At 35.4% G+C, this 19,047-nt stretch overlaps 2 protein-coding genes across 4 annotated transcripts; one reads left to right on the forward strand and one right to left on the reverse strand.

Annotated features, from left to right (window-relative positions):
* Positions 1 to 4,492: 4,492 nt before the first annotated feature.
* LOC122276190 lies at positions 4,493 to 8,367 on the reverse strand. 2 transcript variants are annotated; one of them, XR_006228786.1, is made up of 2 exons: positions 5,459 to 8,367; positions 4,493 to 5,160 (listed from the first exon to the last, which is right to left on the reverse strand). XR_006228786.1 is itself a non-coding variant. In XM_043085755.1 (2 exons), the coding sequence occupies exons 1-2, from the start codon at positions 5,726 to 5,728 to the stop codon at positions 4,938 to 4,940; spliced, it is 465 nt and encodes a 154-aa protein (XP_042941689.1). In that variant the 5' UTR covers positions 5,729 to 7,769; the 3' UTR covers positions 4,493 to 4,937. The 2 variants fall into 2 exon arrangements, 1 of the variants encoding a protein (XP_042941689.1); XM_043085755.1 differs by having other exon boundaries at positions 4,493 to 5,132; positions 5,459 to 7,769.
* Positions 8,368 to 8,674: 307 nt separating this feature from the next.
* On the forward strand, positions 8,675 to 12,759 carry LOC122276189 (disease resistance protein RUN1-like). 2 transcript variants are annotated; one of them, XM_043085753.1, is made up of 4 exons: positions 8,675 to 9,332; positions 9,624 to 10,725; positions 10,834 to 11,109; positions 11,262 to 12,759. In XM_043085753.1, exons 1-4 carry the CDS (start codon positions 8,842 to 8,844, stop codon positions 12,645 to 12,647), a joined length of 3,255 nt encoding a protein of 1,084 aa, XP_042941687.1. In that variant the 5' UTR covers positions 8,675 to 8,841; the 3' UTR covers positions 12,648 to 12,759. The 2 variants fall into 2 exon arrangements, with proteins under 2 accessions (XP_042941687.1, XP_042941688.1); XM_043085754.1 differs by having other exon boundaries at positions 9,189 to 9,332; positions 9,587 to 10,725.
* Positions 12,760 to 19,047: the final 6,288 nt, after the last annotated feature.

Here is a 19,047-nt window from a genome sequence, read left to right on the forward strand (position 1 = left end):
ACTGGACTCTAGTACGGTGGTAAAATGGCTGAAAACATCACTTTGTGGGTTATGGTATGTCGAAGACTTTTGGGAAGAACTAACAGATATGTTGAAAAGTATGAACGTAAATATCACTCATGTCTACCGGGAAGCAAATACACCAGCATATCTTTTAGCTAGAATGGGTTCGGAGGGATGCACTAAGTATTGGGACCTCTTTTCTGATTTACCTTGGAAACTTCGCGGCCTTTTGAAGACAGATAAAGCGGGTCTGCCTTATATACGAGATGGTTAATCTGTTTCCATTTTGTTCTTGGTTTCTTTTTGGTATATATGGAGTTTCTTTTGTATCCATGGTGTTCCTCCACCACACGTGAGGTTTTGAATATATCACGGAGGGTCCCTCCTCCCTTATTATAAAAAAAAAAAAAAAAAAAAAGAAAAACATTTTGTCATCCACTTGTTCTATGATTTACTAGGGAACTAATGCAATTCAAGGCATAAAGCTAGATTTGCTCATAGAAAAAAATATTTTGCTGAATCCTAGAGCCTTTACAAAAATGAAAAGGATTAGACAGCTTATAATCCAAAATTCTTGCTTTTCGAAGGGCCCAAAGAGTTTGCCCAATGAGCTAAGATTTCTTGATTGGGCTGGATACTCGTCACCATCTCTGCCGTCCAATTTTAGTCTTCAGAAACTTCTTGTTCTCAACATGTGTCAGAGTAAAATCAAGCAATTTGAAGGAATAGAGGTGAAGTTATGATCTAAATTTCGTATCTCTTTTCTGGATTTTACAATAAGAATTTAGATGCTAGATCAATTTTTCTTTTAAAAAAAGTTACTTGTAAAAAAAATTATATGGGTAATTCTTGGAAGCTGATACATTGGTCCTTTCCCCTTTATTTTCCAGGTTTGTGAAAATCTGAGAGTAATAAATTTTTCTTGCTGTGAATACTTGGCGTTCATCCCTGATGTCTCAATGATGGAAAATCTTGAGAGTTTGGATCTTCTAGGCTGTCGCAATTTAGTGAGGTTCATGAATCCGTTGGATTTCTAAAAAAACTGTTTCGTTTGGATGTTATAAACTGCTCTAAACTTAGACGTCTTCCTAGCCTGAAGTTGCCATGTCTTGAAAGCCTATATGTTTTAACGGGCACAAGTATGGAGAGATTTCCAGATATTGTGGTAGAAATGCATCGTTTAAGGGAAATTAATTTTATAAACAGTCCCATTCAAGAATTCCCTTCACCAATTGAATATCTCATTGGGCTTGATAGGATAACAGTACGGTCATGCAAGAACTTTAGAGATCTCCCTAGAAGCATTTCTAAGTTGAATAATGTATCAACTAATGTACGGTCATGAAAGCTTTTGAATCGTTTAATAATGTATCAAGAAATAAGATAAAAAGAAATAATTAAAATGATAATAAATAGTTTTTATTTTAAAAATGCATTCATATCCAAACTCAACATATATAAATATACATAGATTTTATTTTTTCCCTTTTTCTTATAAATTTTCTAATGAAAGGAAAATCTCGATATAGAGTATTTATTTATCCAAAACTACAAGCGCCATAATTCCCTTACTTGAAATTAACAAGCCAACCGGATTATCATTCAATTATTGAGGATGGTGAAAACTGAAATCCCAAACTAGAACTCAACCTGAACTCATTTTTCACACTACTTCAGTTTTGGTGAATACTTGGAACTTTCATGTAAAGAAAATTGCATGATTATGAGGAACTTCAAAATTCAAGTTTTTTTTTTTTTAATTTCATTAATTTATGTGCTGCTCAAATAACATACATTTCAACAAACCTAGCTAGTATAGTACTTACATGGCATAATTTTATTTAACATATAAGTTTTAAAATTTGAATCATACAAATCAAATCTTATCATTTAAGTGGTGTGGATGTTGTTTTCTACACACTAACTTGAAAATAGAATAATACTTTCAACTAGTATGATACATTATGTGAGCATATAAAACTTCTACTACCCGAATTTCTTCTTATTTCAAAACTACAGCATATTATAGAGCATTATCAAAGAGGATTCCAATGTACGATTGTGGCGACTCCGTAATCAGTCAGGAATGCAAAGAATAAGTAATTAAACAACAACATCCTTTCCACAAAAACGACTTTCAAGCTTAAAATGCAAATGAGTTGGGCCAGTTGGCAACAAAGACGGAAATTTCAATGTTTTGCAAAGGCTACATTACATACATAATTATTATGTGCTCTGTTCTTAACTTGCGTACTTAACAATGGAGTAGGGAAAATAACCTTTTGAATATGATTTTTAGGCTATCTACAAATCGGAAAATGATTTGTACTAGGGGTGCTACCCTGCCCCCTTGCACTCACATGGGTGGGGTGGTCATTTTTCATCCTGCCCTAGCCTTTCCCCGAGTTACTATCCGCTCACTCTAGTTCTTTCCTCCTTGGCTTGGTCATAGCGTGGAGTGTGTTGCCGGCATTGCTGAAGTTGTCAACCTGATCCATGAACTCCCCTAGTGTTGCGGGAGTCCTTCTTGCCAACTCTGCCATGAACTAGGACCAAGGCCATACTCCTCCTAGGAGCATTATGGGGGTGATCTTCTCGTCCTGGCCATCCATCGTCATGCACTTCTTGTTGAACTTGGACAAGTATGGCTTCAGGCTTTCGTCCTCCCCTTGTTTGATGATGAGGTACGCCATAGGACGCCTTCTTCACTTGCTCACCATAAACTGAGCAAGGAACAGACGGGCCAGTTCCCTGAAACTGTCTATAGACCTCAACGTCAGGGACCCAAACCACACTCTTGCTGGTCCTTTCAAAGTCAGTGGGAAGACTCTATAAGACACTTCCCCTGGGAAATAGTGTAGGATCATGTGTGCCCTAAAGGTTTCCAGGTGCTTGAGCAGGTCTGCGGTTCCCGTCATACATTTTCATGAAAGGGGCTTGAAACTTTGGTGGTAAGGGCACTGCCATCACTTCCTCGCTATAGGGCAGGCCCATGTTGGTGAGTAGTTGGTCCACTAATGACGAGGTGCCCATCTTTCTTGCCATCTCCTTGTATTTTTCCTTAAGGTTATGCAGCTCATTTTGCATGTTCCTCATTTCCTCCTCTGTGTGACCCTCCTCACCAGCTTTTCTGGATCCAACATGCTCACTATTGCTGGGTTCCACGTCGTTCCTTGCCTAGTTGGTGGTTCCCTTGAGCGACCTATTATCTTTTCATAGGGTATCCACCTGAATAGTTAGCTTTTCCCACTAGTTAGTCCATGACAGCTAATTTGGCTTCCATGTTCATTGACATTGCTTCCTCTTGTCCCCAGGTCGTCTAAGAATGAGTTCTCGCAAGCATACAAAGGATATGTGAAGTCTATTAAGATCCCACAAATGGCGCCATTGTTAACATCGTGTTTTGCACATCTTTGGGCCGGGCTCTCAGCAAATTGGGTCTTCGGTCTTGGGCCTACAAATACAAAGAAAATACTGCTAGACGGGGATCGTGGTGGTGGCCGGAGAGTCTTCGATGCCAAAATCATTCTTGCCTTAAAATTTTGTGTAAGTGAATAAAGAGTTCAGAGAGAGTTCCAAGTACTTGGGGATTACCTTTTATATCCCATTTCTTGGGTCAGTTGCCCATGCCTTGTGTTAGAGAGATATGTCCCCTCAGCAGTTCTTTTAGTCAGGTTCCTTTAACGTGGCATAACTTTTGGAATGGCGCAATTAATGCGGCTTAACTTTTGGGGTAGCATAACTTTTGAAAAGGTCAACATACTTATGTAAACAACTTCAACTGACTTCTTTTGCACTTTTCTTGTAGTTTTAATTTATATTTTGCTATTTTTTTTATACTTTATCTAATGAGCAATATCATTTAATATATCTAGTATTGTTGTATTTCAATTATCAATATTTTTTAATTTGAAATTCTATTTTTAATTTTAAACTTCACGTAATAAACAATATCTAGTGAAATGGACGAAAAAAATTCCATTTTTTAATGAATAATGAATAAAAAATCTAGTTATCTAGTGTAATTTTATGTAATGAAATGAATAAAGTTTTTACTCATATTTTACAAATTTTTTTAATACTTTATGGAATGAATAATATCATTTAATATATCTAGTATTTTTTTTTATTAATTCAATTCTCAATATTTTTTAATTTGAAATTTCATTTTTAATTTTAAAACAGTTCATGTTCAAACGTTAATGACTATTACCTGAACGTTAGAACGAATAATTTACACGTTCGAACGTAAGTGGGCTTAATGTTCAAATGTACATGAACAATTCGAATGTAACATTTTATATGTTCACATGTAACCCTTGAAAAATGACATCGTATGATTTATGTTCGAACGAAACATTATCATAGTTCGAATGTATAACCATTTCTCGTCCACCTTTAATGACGGTTTCATGAAACTTGGGTCCAATTAGTGTGTTAGGTCTGCGATCAACATCCTACACCATTACCAATTGGGTCCACAATAATGGATACAGAACAAACCAATCAATTCCTTAAGAAGTGGTTGAATTTTCATTGCCATCCTTAATTTGTAAACGTGATAGAACACACACATGGCGAGTGTTATATAACATTTACACTTGGAGATGTCAGTAATTGGCACCTCATTTTCAAGCCAAGTATTACTGGAAGGTATTAGCCCCTAAGGAGAAGTAAATTGCGAAAGAATGCAATTATCACTTCGCCCTATTCATATTTCAATACATGGTTCAAAGCTAATACTTGAGAGATACCCCATGTGCAGGGGGGCCAAGGCGGAGAAGCAAACCTGGAGTTATCAGCTAAAACTATTCAGGATAGGCAGCAATCAACTGCAGACCTACCCAGCTTCCCCCTTTTTCAGCACCATAGATACTTTTCTGAGCAGCATCCAAGAAATTTCTGCCGCTAGATAAGCTGGCATGGGTAGTTTCTCACCCATCGTCCTCCTCAGCCTTCCTCAAACGTTTCCATCTTTGCTCTTCATGCAGTTCAGCATCCACTTGCATCTCATACCGCCTAGTAGCCCGCTCTTCCTCTGAAAGTTTGGGAGCAACATTGTGGCGCTTGAAGTGTGACTCAATCCCATTGTGATGACTTGAATCACAATACCCTCTGCCTTCTCTTTCCTTTTCGTCAACATCAAGTGTCAATTTTCTGATGAACACAGAATAGAAGCAGAGGAAAAATGAAATGACAACCTTTCATGAATGGACTGAATGAATCAATTACAAGTATTGAATGTATTCAATGATTGATAAAGAACCCTGAGTTATACTACTTATAGAGATTTTTTTAAAGTGAAAAACTCTTGAACCATCACTTCTCAAGTTTCTGGTTTTTAACTCCTTAAGTTTCTGGTTGTTAACTCATTCCAAAGACCAACAGCCGAGGCAACATAAAGCAAACTATTCCTTATTTCTTTAGAAATGGAATTCATTAACCAAGAAAGTACCAAATTGTTAACACGCAGCCAAGCAGTATGAAGAACAAGTTGATCAGCAGGAGTAGCAGCAATCGAACCATTAATGAATGCCACCTTGTTCTTAACAGTCAATGCCATGGTGATTGATCGACTCCATGCAATGTAATTATCACCAAAAAAAATTTCTGATACGAGGAGGGCATCAGGTTTGTCATTTGGATGTAGATAATAAGGACTAGAGGAATAATCTGAGAGATTTATGACAGAGCGAGAAGAAGTGACAGAATTGGTAGAATCCATTTTGGGAATCTATTCAAGAAAGTGCAAGAAATGAAAGAAGACGAAGAAGACAACTACAAAAATTCTCGAGCAGAATTTTGTAATGCAGATTTCAAGAATTCAAAGATTTAGAGATGAGAAGATGAATTTGCAGAAGCAAGAATGATTTTCAATCTGATACCATGTCAATTTTCTGATGTAGACAGAATAGAAGCAGAGGAAAAATGAAATGAAAACCTTTCGTGTGAATGAATTAATTACAAGTACTGAATGTATTTATACTAATGAAAGACAATAACAGAAAATAACTAACTTTCTGAATCTTTTTCTACTTTAACACATGCTATTTTAGACTTTAATTCCATTTGCTCAATTTATGAGGCTATACTACAACATCAAGATTTCTGTCTACTAGTCTTCCCCTTTTCCCCTTCTGCAGTGACATTTTCTAAATCTGATTGTTTCCTGGATGATGAATACATTTGATTCTTTAAACAGCTATGATGGTGCTTCATCCGGGGCTCCTTTTCACTATGAGCCTTCTTCTTGGGTTTCTGTTCTTCAACCTAGCAAATGATCTCATAATTGAGAACAATCATAAACATCTTTAATTCCAAATTTTTCAAGAAATGATAAGCTTAATTCCTAATGCATTTTTCAATGATGTTTAGACTATTGCAGCTCATACATTTTCCAACTGAAATTCTCCTCCAGAATATCATTTAATTCTTGTTTTTCTTTGGACAATGAATAACTAATCCTATTTACAACAGCACAAACTCCTTGAAGCGAAACTTGACCAACCAAAACACCTTAGCACAAAATACTCCTGTATTTCTCTCTTTATTCAAACCATTATAGTACTTTCCAACTAGCTACATAAATCAATAAGTCTAACCCAGGGGAAAAAAAAACATTTCTGTTGCATCTCATCTCACTTTTCAGTTTTATATATTTTTTGACAACCAGAAGTTTGACTTCCACAAACAATCCTTATCCAGTGAACAATTCCAAACAATATAAATATATGCAGTTCTTGAATCAAATCCAGACAGGATGGACTACTTTGGTCAAGGTTCAACATGTAATCTTCCATGCACAGAAGCAAAAACGGTGAGAAAGACACTGAGAGGTGGAGAAACTGCAATACTAACATGTTAGTGAGGCTAAATAAACTGTGGGAAGCAAGTAATGCAGTGAACTTTTTTATGTAAGAATGTATTTCCAGAAGAGAAAATGTTTCTAAATTACAGAATGGAAAGGCAAGTAAGGCATTTAGCTTTTTATCTAAGAATGTATTTACAAAAGAAAAAATGTTTCTAAATTACAGAATGGGAAGTCTAGAAACTTAAACAATAAAGGAATGGTAATACACCACGCAGAGATTTCAAGCTGTCTTCCTTAATGGTTTTCAAGTTGAAAGAATCTCAACACATTCCCTTTGTGGTCTCGTATCACCTAGACCTATAGACACTATAGAATCCTTAAGAAACAATGATAATATGATTTAGCACTTCTTTTTACGCAATGGTTCCTGCGTGCCTTATGAGCACTGCATTGACTAGATGCAAGTATTTTAGTCAATTTAGCAAGTTAAAATGAGCATAGCAAGTTAAGATTAGATTGTAAACTCTCGTACCAGAAACCCTTGTTTTTTTTTTCTTTTCATTTTTTATTTATTTTTTTATGATAGGTAAAGAAACCTTCCCATCAATGATTCAATAGCATCAACTTATACCACATCCAATAGAAGCCAGAGACTTGTTTGCCTAAAGAGACTCAAATACTCCACATAAACTGCTCTTAATATTCCCCTTTAGATCAAACAAATCATAAATATTCCCCATTTTTTAATCCCGAGACGAATTGCGAGAATAGAACCCCATAAAATTTCTTTCCAGCGTAAAAAATTGAGAACAGGAGGTGGACGTTCCACGGTGAGTGAAGGTGCAGATCAAGAGAGAGAGAAAAGGAGGGTGTCGGGCTAGAGAAACAGAGGCTTGGTGCGGCGGACCTTTGTCTTTAGGGAAACAATACTTCTCGTCTAATATTTATTAAAATTATTAATCTTTTCATATGATTTTAAAGTTAATTCAATATTAGATTACGTGATAAACGCGGAGAAGCTTCTTATCTTCTCCATGGGAATTATACTGAACGACTACATCAAAGCTTACGTGATAAACGCGGAGAAGTAAATCATGTGATTCCCAAGCTTCTCCATGGGAACGAACATCCATTCTTCCTTGTGTTATGTGCGTCACACGTTCTTAACACTGAGTTGACCCAATTGAGTGTCTCTGGCCTCTTTTGGTCATGTCCGATCCACATCATGATGTGCATGGCAATTATTCCTGCAAGCAACAAATTGTCTATTAAAGGTATTCAAAAAGAAAACACGTGTGGGGTACTCACTAAAGAAACCATGGATTCTTACGGGAGTCATTATTTTCCAAGCAAAGGGAGAAAAGGCTATAGAAAGAAAAAGCAAGTGTTGTGAGCTTTCTTGGATCCTTCGGTGAAAGAAATGTAATGAAAGGTATTCAAAAAGAAAACACGTGTGGGGTACTCACTAAAGAAACCATGGATTCTTACGGGAGTCATTATTTTCCAAGCAAAGGGAGAAAAAGCTATAGAAAGAAAAAGCAAGTGTTGTGAGCTTTCTTGGATCCTTCCGTGAAAGAAATGTAATGAAAGGTATTCAAAAAGAAAACACGTGTGGGGTACTCACTAAAGAAACCATGGATTCTTACGGGAGTCATTATTTTCCAAGCAAAGGGAGAAAAAGCTATAGAAAGAAAAAGCAAGTGTTGTGAGCTTTCTTGGATCCTTCCGTGAAAGACAGAGAGATGGGAGAGATAAAGACTGAGGGCAAGTTTTTCTTCGAAGCGACGCGTAATGCATACCCTTTTTTGACAAAGAAGAAGAAAATTGCTGATCAGTTTGAAAGTAGCAGCTTCATTGGTAATGCCTAGGAAATTTCATGAGAGTTTAATTACACAGTGACAGTGACCCACTCAAACCATCTTGATCCACTTCCTTAATATAAAGCTCCTTACTCACATATCTCTCTGCACTCAATAACTCGTGACCCTTCTTCCTTCAAAGAAGCTACCAAGATTTCAATCTCTTCCATGGCCATCCCAAATGTCTCATCCTCCTCCTCCCCTTCTTCTTCCCATCCTTGGATTTATGATGTTTTCCTTAGTTTCAGAGGGGAAGATACCCGCAATACCTTTACCGGTTATCTATATAACGCTCTCATTATAAAGGGGATCAACACCTTCAGAGATGATGTGGATCTTCAGAAAGGAGACGAAATCTCCCCAGCACTTTTGGAAGCCATTGAACAATCTAAAATTTCCATCATCGTCTTCTCTAAGGACTATTGCACCTCCACGTGGTGCTTAGATGAACTTGTCAAGATTCTCGAGTGTCGGAAATCGATCGGCCAAATGGTTCAACCCATTTTCTACAATGTGGATCCTTCAGATGTGCGGAAACAGTTTGTAAAAGATCTCGATATGCATGAAAATAAAGTCAAGGATGATATACAAAGGGTGTTGAGGTGGAAGGTGGCTCTCAAAGAAGCAGCCAATTTGTCCGGTTGGCATTTGAACAATGGGTACGCTTTTAGTTTTTTTTTAATGCAAGCATTGATATCAAATACATGAGGTGTAACCAAATAGGTCTCTCTCCTCTTTTTCATTTCTCTCTGATTTTATGGTAACTGCACTTAATCGGTTCCAATTCCTTCTAGCTGCTTTACTTTTCATTTCTTAATTCCTCTATATTTGTGGCACTAGAGAAAGCCTTGATCAGATTCTTCTTAATTAGCAATTTCTAGACTGATCCTGAGATGCTTTTTATATGTAACAGTATGATTTCTAGATTGTCCTGTTTGAATGGCATGCAGGCATGAGTCCCATTTTATCCAACGCATTGTAGAAGAGATATCAAGTATATTAATGAAGCACACATTTTTAGATGTTGCGAAGAACCCAGTTGGATTAGATTCTCACATAAGGGCCATGAGTAAGTTGTTGAGTGTTGGGAATGATGACGTTCGCATGGTTGGAATCCATGGAATTGGTGGAATAGGTAAAACCACTATCGCAAAAGCTGTATACAACTCCTTTGCTCTTGAATTTCAAAGTTGCTGCTTTCTTGCTGAAGTCCGAGAAACTACAAACCTGTCCGGCCTTGTTCCATTACAAGAAACACTTCTATCTGAGACCTTGGGCAAGAATACCAACTTAAAGGGGGGAAGTGTGGATAGAGGAATTACTGTAATAAAGGAGAGGCTCTGCCATAAGAAGGTTCTTTTAGTTCTTGATGATGTCAATGAGGTGGAACAACTTCAGAAATTAGCAGGAGATAAGAATTGGTTTGGTCCAGGAAGTAGAATCATTATTACAACCAGAGATCAACATGTGCTAGAAACTCATGGGGTAGAAAGAAGATACAAGGTCCAAGAATTAAGTGATGCTGATGCTCTTCAACTTCTTAGTTTGAATGCTTTCCATAAGTCTTATCCTGAAGAAGGGTATGAGGAGCTCATAAATAGTGTGGTTCAGTACGCCAAGGGCCTTCCCTTGGTTCTAGTGGTGTTGGGGTCTTTCCTATGTGGTAGAAGCAAACCTCAATGGGAAAGCAAAATACGTAAAATGCAAAGAAGTCTTGACAAAGATATCTATGAAATACTTAAAATAAGCTTTGATGCACTGGACGACAATGAGAAGGCTATCTTCCTTGATATTGCGTGTTTCTTTAAGGGAGAAGAGAGAGATTTTGTAACAAAAATTTGGGAAGCGAGTGATTTTGATCCAGTTATTGGAATACCAGTTCTCATCGAAAGATCTTTGGTGAATGTTGATCAACATGAACGATTGCAGATGCATGACGTGATACAATTGATGGGTAGGAAGATTGTTCATCAAGAATCTCCCGACGAGCCAGGAAAGCGAAGCCGATTATGGTCTCATGAGGATATTCTCCGTGTTCTTAAGGAAAATACGGTAAGAGCACTTTAGTCCACTTGTTCTATCAATTTTATCATTTTATCATTTTTCTTCTATCAATTGAGTCCTAATATTTTTTCCTCCACTTGTTCTATGATTTATTAGGGAACTTATAATGCAATTCAAGCCATAAAGCTAGATTTGTTCGGGCAAAAAGATATTTTGCTGAATCCTAGTGCGTTTACAAGAATGAAAAGGCTTAGACTGCTTCGAATCCGTCATGCACGCTTTTCAGAGAGTCCTAAAAGTTTGTCTAATGAGCTAATATTGCTTGATTGGGATGGATACCCATCACCATCTCTGCCGTCCAATTTTCATCCTCAGAAACTTGTTACTCTCAACATGCATCACAGTAAAATCAAGCAATTAGAAGGAATAAAGGTAAATATCTTATCTCTTTTCTAGATTTTAAAATAAGAATTCAAATGTATGGATCCATTTTTCTTTTCAAAAAATTTACTTGTAAAAAAGAAATTATATTGGTAATTCTTGGAAGCTGATACAATATTGTTCCTTTCACCTTTATTTTCCAGGTTTGTGAAAATTTGAGAGAAATAAAATTTTCTTACTGTGTATACTTGACGTGCATCCCTGATGTCTCAATAATGGCAAATCTTGAGAGTTTGAATGTTGAGGGCTGTCGCAATTTAGTTGAGGTTCATCAATCTGTTGGATTTTTAAACAAACTGTCTCTGTTGAATGTTCGATATTGCTGTAAACTTAGACGCCTTCCTGACCTGAAGTTGCCACATCTTCAAATCCTAGAACTTACTGGGTGCACAAGTCTGGAGAAATTTCCAAATATTGTTGGAGAAATTCCTCGTTTACGTGAACTTTGGTTAAATGACAGTCCCAATATTCAAGAACTGCCTTTGTCAGTTGAATATCTCATTGGGCTTCAAAGGATATCAATATTTTCATTCAAGAACCTTAGAGATCTCCCTAGAAGCATTTCTAAGTTGCCACTTCTCAGGGAGCTTGTTCTTAGGCATTGCAGAAACCTTGGAAGGTTTCCAAAATCGTCGTCATCATCATCAACAAATTTGGGCTGGCTGGCTTCGTCAAAGGGGAACAAAACTCAAGATAAGAGCCACTCTGTTGGGTGGTTTCCAGCCTTGAGAAAGTTGAAAATCATGTACTGTAATCTAGAAGAAGTTGATTTCCTCAACAGTCTTCATTGCCTTTCCACGCTAGAAGAATTATATCTATCAGGAAACAATTTCGTTTGCCTCCCTGCATCATGTAACACTGGATTTACCCATTTGCGATCGCTTGCATTGTGGCATTGCAATGGGCTTCAACAAAAGAATGCAAGTAGTGATGTGTTTCCGAATGGTTTCGGAAAAATGATAACTACAATTAAAATTAGAGGAGGGGAGTTACCAGAATGGTTTCGGCATCAAACTAGGGAGATTGAGATGTGTTTCCGAGTGCCTCCACCTAAAAATGCCAAGTTAGCAGGTTTGGTTATCGGTCTTGCTTTCAAACCTCATTTTGAGCTCTCTTTCTGCTATTTGAGGGTGTCTATCATTATTAGTAATGGTCGTCAATCAACTCCCATAGCCAAATCCTACGAGGTTCCCTTTCATGGACATGAACTGGGATTAGATGGAGCACTGTGGCTGTTGTACCTTCCACGTGGTGCCCTTGAGTGGCGGGATGAGATCACCAATGAAATGGATCACTTTGGAGTTTCATATCAAATTCATTTACGGACACCATTTGTGAAGTGTGATAAATATAATAACAGGTTGGGAGTTCATTTTGAATTCGAGCAAAACGACAACATGGATGATGATGATCCTAACAATAAGATAGCTATCTTGGAGAACGATAATTGTTGCCAACTACAGCAACAGCTAGCAGAACAACATGAACGGGCAAAGCGTGGACAAAGCAAATTTCTTTCTGATTTGTGAAATATTATTTTTTGTTTTAGAATTTAAAAAAATTGAATTACTTTTGTGTTTTTATTTAAAATTTTAGAAAAATTATAATGACTATATAATAGTTTACTTTTATTTTCTAAAACGAGTGAATTTTATTACTTGGGGACTTTTAAAAAACATTCATTAAGCCTTTCTTTTTTTTGACATATCAGTGTTGGAATCTTATAATCGGTTGTCTTTACACTTCATTTGGTTGCTTTTATTATTAACTTTTTGGAAAAGTATAGTTGCAAGCACAATTGTGCACTAATCTGTGCACCAATGTGATGTGATTGGTCGAAAAGTAGATTTTATTAAAAACAATGTTAATTTAAATTTTAAGTATGAATAAATCAATATTGGTACACATATTAGTACGCGACTGTGCTTGTATGTAGCAAAACTGTTTATAAAAATGTAGATCTTAGCATATAAAAATGTAAAAAGATAAGTCTATTTTTTGTGAGATTTATTTATTTTTTATAAAAGAGTTTGTATCGATCCTGCATACTTTTTTTTCCTTTTGTATTTTTTTTTAATGTGTAAAACTTGCATACTTAATACTTATACATAATATTACTCTTAATTGAGGATAGTTTACCTTGAAGAACCTTCAAAAGAGGTGTAAAATGAATTTCTTAAAAAAAGTTAGGAAAATGCTATATGCAAGTGTTGTGGCGCACCCATTGCGCACGAAACATGACGTGTCTACGTTTATGGTGTTTTGAAAACAGCGTCTTCTCTCCCATTACCTTCTCCCCCTCACCTTTTTCTCTGTTTCCTGCAAATTTTCAGCACATCTCATGTTCAGTACAGAAAATTCTCAAGACCCTACTCCATATTTTCTTCCATAAAAGTACCTTTTACCCTTCTTTATTTTGGCTCTCTAGACTCTAGTCTAAAAGACTTTATGCCCAACCAAAAATTTTCCAGCACGAGTTGATCTACAATTTTGCAAAGAAGAGTAAAAATTTTAAGATCGGTCTTTTTTTTTTTAGTTTAGTATAAAAAGTTCAGACTTTCCAAATCGGCATCTCTAATCATTTAAGGCATGAGATTTTGGCGTGGGATTTTTTCAGCTTTGGTTTTCCATGTTAAACACTGTTTGTGAAATGAATTTCATCTGAGTTTGAAGTATAATCCCTGCTTGCCTACTCTGCAAGCTGTCAAAGTTCACTACTTTGATTCCATCTTAAACCTGGATATTGGGAGAAATGTTGAAGGAATCTAAAGTATAATACTTTCTGCAAGATTTTTGTATTCACATCAGAAATATTTAAGATTTTTGCATTGTAGCTGTGCTCTCATATTCTGTGAAGAAAAAAAAAAAGAATGAGAGGTGACTTTGCGGAAGGGGAGAAGGGAAAACGCTGGTTTCAAAATTCCAAAACTCACCGTTTAATATTACCACGTTGTGTTTAGTTGGTGGGTGCGCAAATGGTAAGCCACCACGCTTGCATATAGCATTTTCCATAATAATAAAACCTAAAATTGTCAATCACAATACAAGATACCCATAAAACCAAATCCCACAATAGTTCAAAAGAAAAAGAACCAGCCTTAAATAAAAGACCATAACTGAAAAACCTGCAAGAAAACCAAGAAGTTGCATGCAAAGTAACAATAGTAAACAAATAAAACCAAATGCAACTTACCAGGCCACTATGAGATACGCAAATACGGAAGACCAATTCTATCTATGCGGAGAAGGCCTCTTAACTTGTTGGGCAGCCTATCTTGATCACCATACCAAGTCATATTTAGGCCCTCAGCTCCTACATGCGAAAGACTTGTATAATATTACATCATCAAAAATGCCTTTCACATCCGTCAATTACAACTTCACTAACTCTACCTGAACTCATTTTTCACACGACTTGTTTGAGTAACTAACAGTTTTGGACCTTTGGTGAATACTTGGGAGCTTTCATGTAAAGAAAATTGCATAATTCTAAGGAAGTTAAAAATTCAAGTTTTTTTTTTAATTTCATTTATTTATGTACCGCTCAAATAACATACATTTCAACACACCTAGCTAGTATAGTACTTACATGACATAATTTTATTTGAAATATAAATTTTAAAATTTGAATCCTACAAATCAAGTCTTACCATTTAAGTGACCAATTTTGGACACTTGTCATCTATGAACCATGATTTAATGAATTGCTAGTGTTGTGGTAAATGGATGGGACCATGTCGTCTCTTAATTTGCAACTATGTCATGATAATGAGCAAAAACACTGAAAGATGTGAGAATACTCCACATACCTGAGTTGATGGATTTGTGGTAGGAAGCGTTATAGGAGATACATACTCTTTCCCTTTCCCTTTCCCTTTCTTCATGTACAGAATATTTAACAATATTTTAGAACAAGAAAAATTATCTGAAAAAATTGAAGTTACTTAAGCCTTTAACTAAAGCTGCTTGTTAAAGCTAGCAAGTAACAGAATTTATAGAGTTCAGGTAATTAATAGAAAAGTAAATGAAAACCCAATTAGAGAATCTTGACCTGAGAGAAGAATCTTGTTAACTAGAACTAGTTGTCAAAATGATTGCACGTGCCAACTAGCTTGATCAGAAAAATCTAGGTGCAACCTTAAAACCTGCAAAAGGAAGAACACGATCAAGAACAAATATTCGATGCACAAATAAATGTAGGGGAAAGTTCGGTCTAGTCCGGTCCCAAGAGGTTTTGTGGACTGCACCGGACATATTCGGTTCAGGATTTTCTCACCCTGGACCTAACCGAACTCCCTAAGAACAGGGATGGTCTAGTCCGATCCGGTCTGGTCGTGCCACCTCAAACCTCCCTTTTTTTTTTTATCCAAGGAAATTTTGTTTAATACTTATATAATTATATTGTGATATATTTAATATATATACATATAGTATACTATTATATTAATATTAATATATATATATTAGTAGTACGCTAATACTATTAGTCTATTAGTATATAATAAATTAGTAATAGTCATTAACTTATTTACTATAACTAATAACTATATGTAATATACTAGTATTGCTATTTACTATATCTCTTCAAAACCCACATATTTATTAATACTCTATGTGATATTATATTAAATAATAGTAATACTCTTATTACTAATAATCTATGTAGTTATACTAATACTCTATGTAGTTATATTAAATACTATATTATTAATATTCTATGTAGTTATAGTGATTTAATACTAACATATTGCATATTAAGTTAACTATACCAATACTATTATAAATTTGTACATATATGATATATTATAATTTATACTATAACTCTTATAATATATATGTTAATATTAATATATACTAGTACTATATATTATATTTAATAGTTCTACATTAAAGAATATAATAATACATTGATACTAAATGTATATAGTTATAGACTTATAATGATTTAATTATTATGAATTTATAATTAATATAGCTATATAATAGTATTAGTTTTAAACTGTTAGTAATTTAGTATAGCTATATTATAATGGTAATATTAGTTATGTTGAATCAATAGTTAGTATAATTATACTCTACATTATTAGTATTAATATGAATATTAGTATTAGTATTAGTTATAGCTATATACCCTATACTAGAATTGAGAGTCTTAGACTGTATAATAGACTAATAGTATTAGTACAACTATATATGTATATTGTATATCTATATATTAGTATTAATTATAGTAATTAGTATAATTATATAATAATATTAATAGTAGACTATTAGTATAGCTATATATTAGTATTAGTTATACTGTTATAGTGATTTAGTATATCATAATTTCTATATTATAATTTATACTTTTATAATATGTTAATATATACTAGTACTATATATTATAGTTATACATTAAATACTTATAGTTATACTTATAGTTATACTTATATAGTTATACTAAATATATATAGTTATACTTATAGTGATTTAGTTATTAACTTAATATGATTAGTATAACTATATAAATTATAATAGTATTAGACTATTAATATAGCTATATATTAGTAATATTAGTTATGGTGAATCAGTGATTTAATATAACTATATAAGTATTAATTATAGTGATTAGTATAACTATATAAATTATATAATAGTATATTAGTATTAATAGTAGACTATTAGTATAGTTATATATTAGTATTAGTTATCGTGATTTAGTATAACTACAGTCTATATTAGACTATTAATATTTTTTTTATTGATTTCTCTCTATTAATTTAGAAATGACATCAGAAACACAACTTAGAAGATAAATTGGGTGCGTAGGAATGTCCAGCACATAGCTGTCTGGAGTGTTGTTTTCCTTTGGAAGGTGCCCCCACCCGGCCCCAACCCCAAGGTCAAAGGAAAGGGAGAAGTTGTGGTTGTCATTCTGCCTTAAACAAAGCATTAATCTTTGGTGCTACTTGTTCATGAAAATTTAAGCATCGATTACTTTGTAAGGAGAATCTGCAATCACCAATCTGAAAAATCTCACCGGAAATATGCATCAAATGGAGAAGATGGCAAAGATTTTAGGATTTCTCAAGGACGAGAAGATGAAGCTTGAAACTGACGTTGGCTGCCTGCTAAGATTCTTCGGGTTTTCTTCTATTTCTTCTTCTTCTTCTATTGCACTTGTTTCATGTTGGAGTTTATGTTTACCAAAAATTCATTTAATATTTTGAGAAATTTGAGTGGACAAATTCATTTTCATGGCAAACCCCCCATTATATATAGAACACGTACACGTTAGATCTCGTATTTATCTTCTTCCTCTAAACTAGGGTTGCTGCTGCACCACCTTAAGGTAGCCACTGCTCAGTCCATGCACGGAACCTCAGCCACCCAAACTCCTTAAGAGTTCACCACTCCAGCCATGGCCATCTTCGAAAACACCATGAAAATAGCCAAGCCACCACAACACCGCCCTACCCCTCGGTGCCTAGCCAACGCGAAACTGCAACACCACTGCACAACCACTACACATGAGCCCCTCCAAACGGCAACTCCACTCCCTTTCCTAGCAGCAACTCGACTCCCTTTCCTAGCAGCAACTCGAATGGAAAATCACCACCCTTGCTCCTCCACAGCACCCTACACGTCGGAAACACCACACGGGTTACGCCAGTGTACCTCCTCTTGGTCACCACCTCAGCGCATGGTTTATCCACCACAACAATCCCGATTTTGCATGCATAAAAACATAGCATTGCCCCCTTCTCGTTGAACCACGGCCCAACTTCTCCACCCACTCAACCACCAAACAACCTTCAATTCCCTCTCCACTGCCATTAAGCCTCTATTTTTCTACCCCCGAAACAAAGCACGGGTTGTGCTCTCAGCCCCTTGTGTGACGAACGTCTAGCGTCATCACCATTTGCCACTCATTTGCCATCGTCTAGCCGTAAGACACAGTCACCTTTTCTACTGTTTCATTGTCCCTATCACACTAGATCCAACCCTCTTAGTTAGCCCAATTTTATGTATTTTTGGGTTCTTTTATCTTTTAGAAATTTTGTTTGCAAATCTTTTTGTTTAACTTCCCAATTTATTTTCCTAAAACATCCAATTTACAAGTTATATGTTCAATTGGAGATTTATTGAAGTTATATGATTTTCTATAAGTGACGATTGATTATTCGTTCAGCACTGTTGTGAAGAATTTTTGCAAGACTAAGAAGTTCAGGTAAACGTGGTTCCTATACTAGACTTTGCATAAAAGATATGAAATGAGGTTGATTTTGAAAATATGCATATTTGTTGTGACGCCGCCAACTCCTATGTACGGACACGTGGAAATCGAGGCATCGGGATGATGACAACACGGGTCACGCATCCCATCGCTAAGTGCTAAGTGTGTGTACATGCAACACGTGTACAATAAAACAATGCAACGGATAATAAAAGTCAGTCTACTAAGTACCATAATTGTTTAAAATATAAATTCGTTTAAACATAAGCGTACTAAAAAAAATTACAATTAATCGGTAAAAAAGTCATAAACTAAATACATAATTTAAAAGTAAGAAAATAATTTCCAACATATACAAGCAAGAGGCACCCAATCAATTCTTCGGCAGAGCCGCATCCTCAAGCTCGGCCTCCTCATCATCTACATGAAAATTTATGATACCAAGAAACGGTACCGCAGGTAAGTAATCATCCAAACAAACGCCGAGATAAAAATACATTCATGCCAAACAAAATGCATGAATATGATTCCATATGCATGAGACCCAAAAATCATCATTTTCTCGAAAAGAATAATTTTTTCACGCATGCAAAAAATCTCATTTGGCCCAAAAATTCAATCCAAATCAACAGTCCCGCCATTTTTCCAAAAAATGGCCCAATATAAAAATCCATTAATCCAATCTCGCAATTTTTCAAGAAAATGACCCA

This window comes from Carya illinoinensis, chromosome 9 (genome assembly GCF_018687715.1).
Source record: "Carya illinoinensis cultivar Pawnee chromosome 9, C.illinoinensisPawnee_v1, whole genome shotgun sequence".
Classification (NCBI taxonomy): Eukaryota; Viridiplantae; Streptophyta; class Magnoliopsida; order Fagales; family Juglandaceae; genus Carya; species Carya illinoinensis.

Bases quoted from the DNA above. Each gene is read 5' to 3' on its own strand.
- LOC122276190 (XM_043085755.1), bottom strand. From the start codon at position 5,728: ATGGATTCTACCAATTCTGTCACTTCTTCTCGCTCTGTCATAAATCTC. The intron at 5,133-5,458 runs GTACTTTCTTGG...GTTGACGAAAAG, and splicing joins GGCTGCGTGTTAACAATTTG to GAAAGAGAAGGCAGAGGGTA.
- LOC122276189 (XM_043085753.1), top strand. From the start codon at position 8,842: ATGGCCATCCCAAATGTCTCATCCTCCTCCTCCCCTTCTTCTTCCCAT. The intron at 9,333-9,623 runs GTACGCTTTTAG...AATGGCATGCAG, and splicing joins GGTTGGCATTTGAACAATGG to GCATGAGTCCCATTTTATCC. The intron at 10,726-10,833 runs GTAAGAGCACTT...ATGATTTATTAG, and splicing joins GTGTTCTTAAGGAAAATACG to GGAACTTATAATGCAATTCA.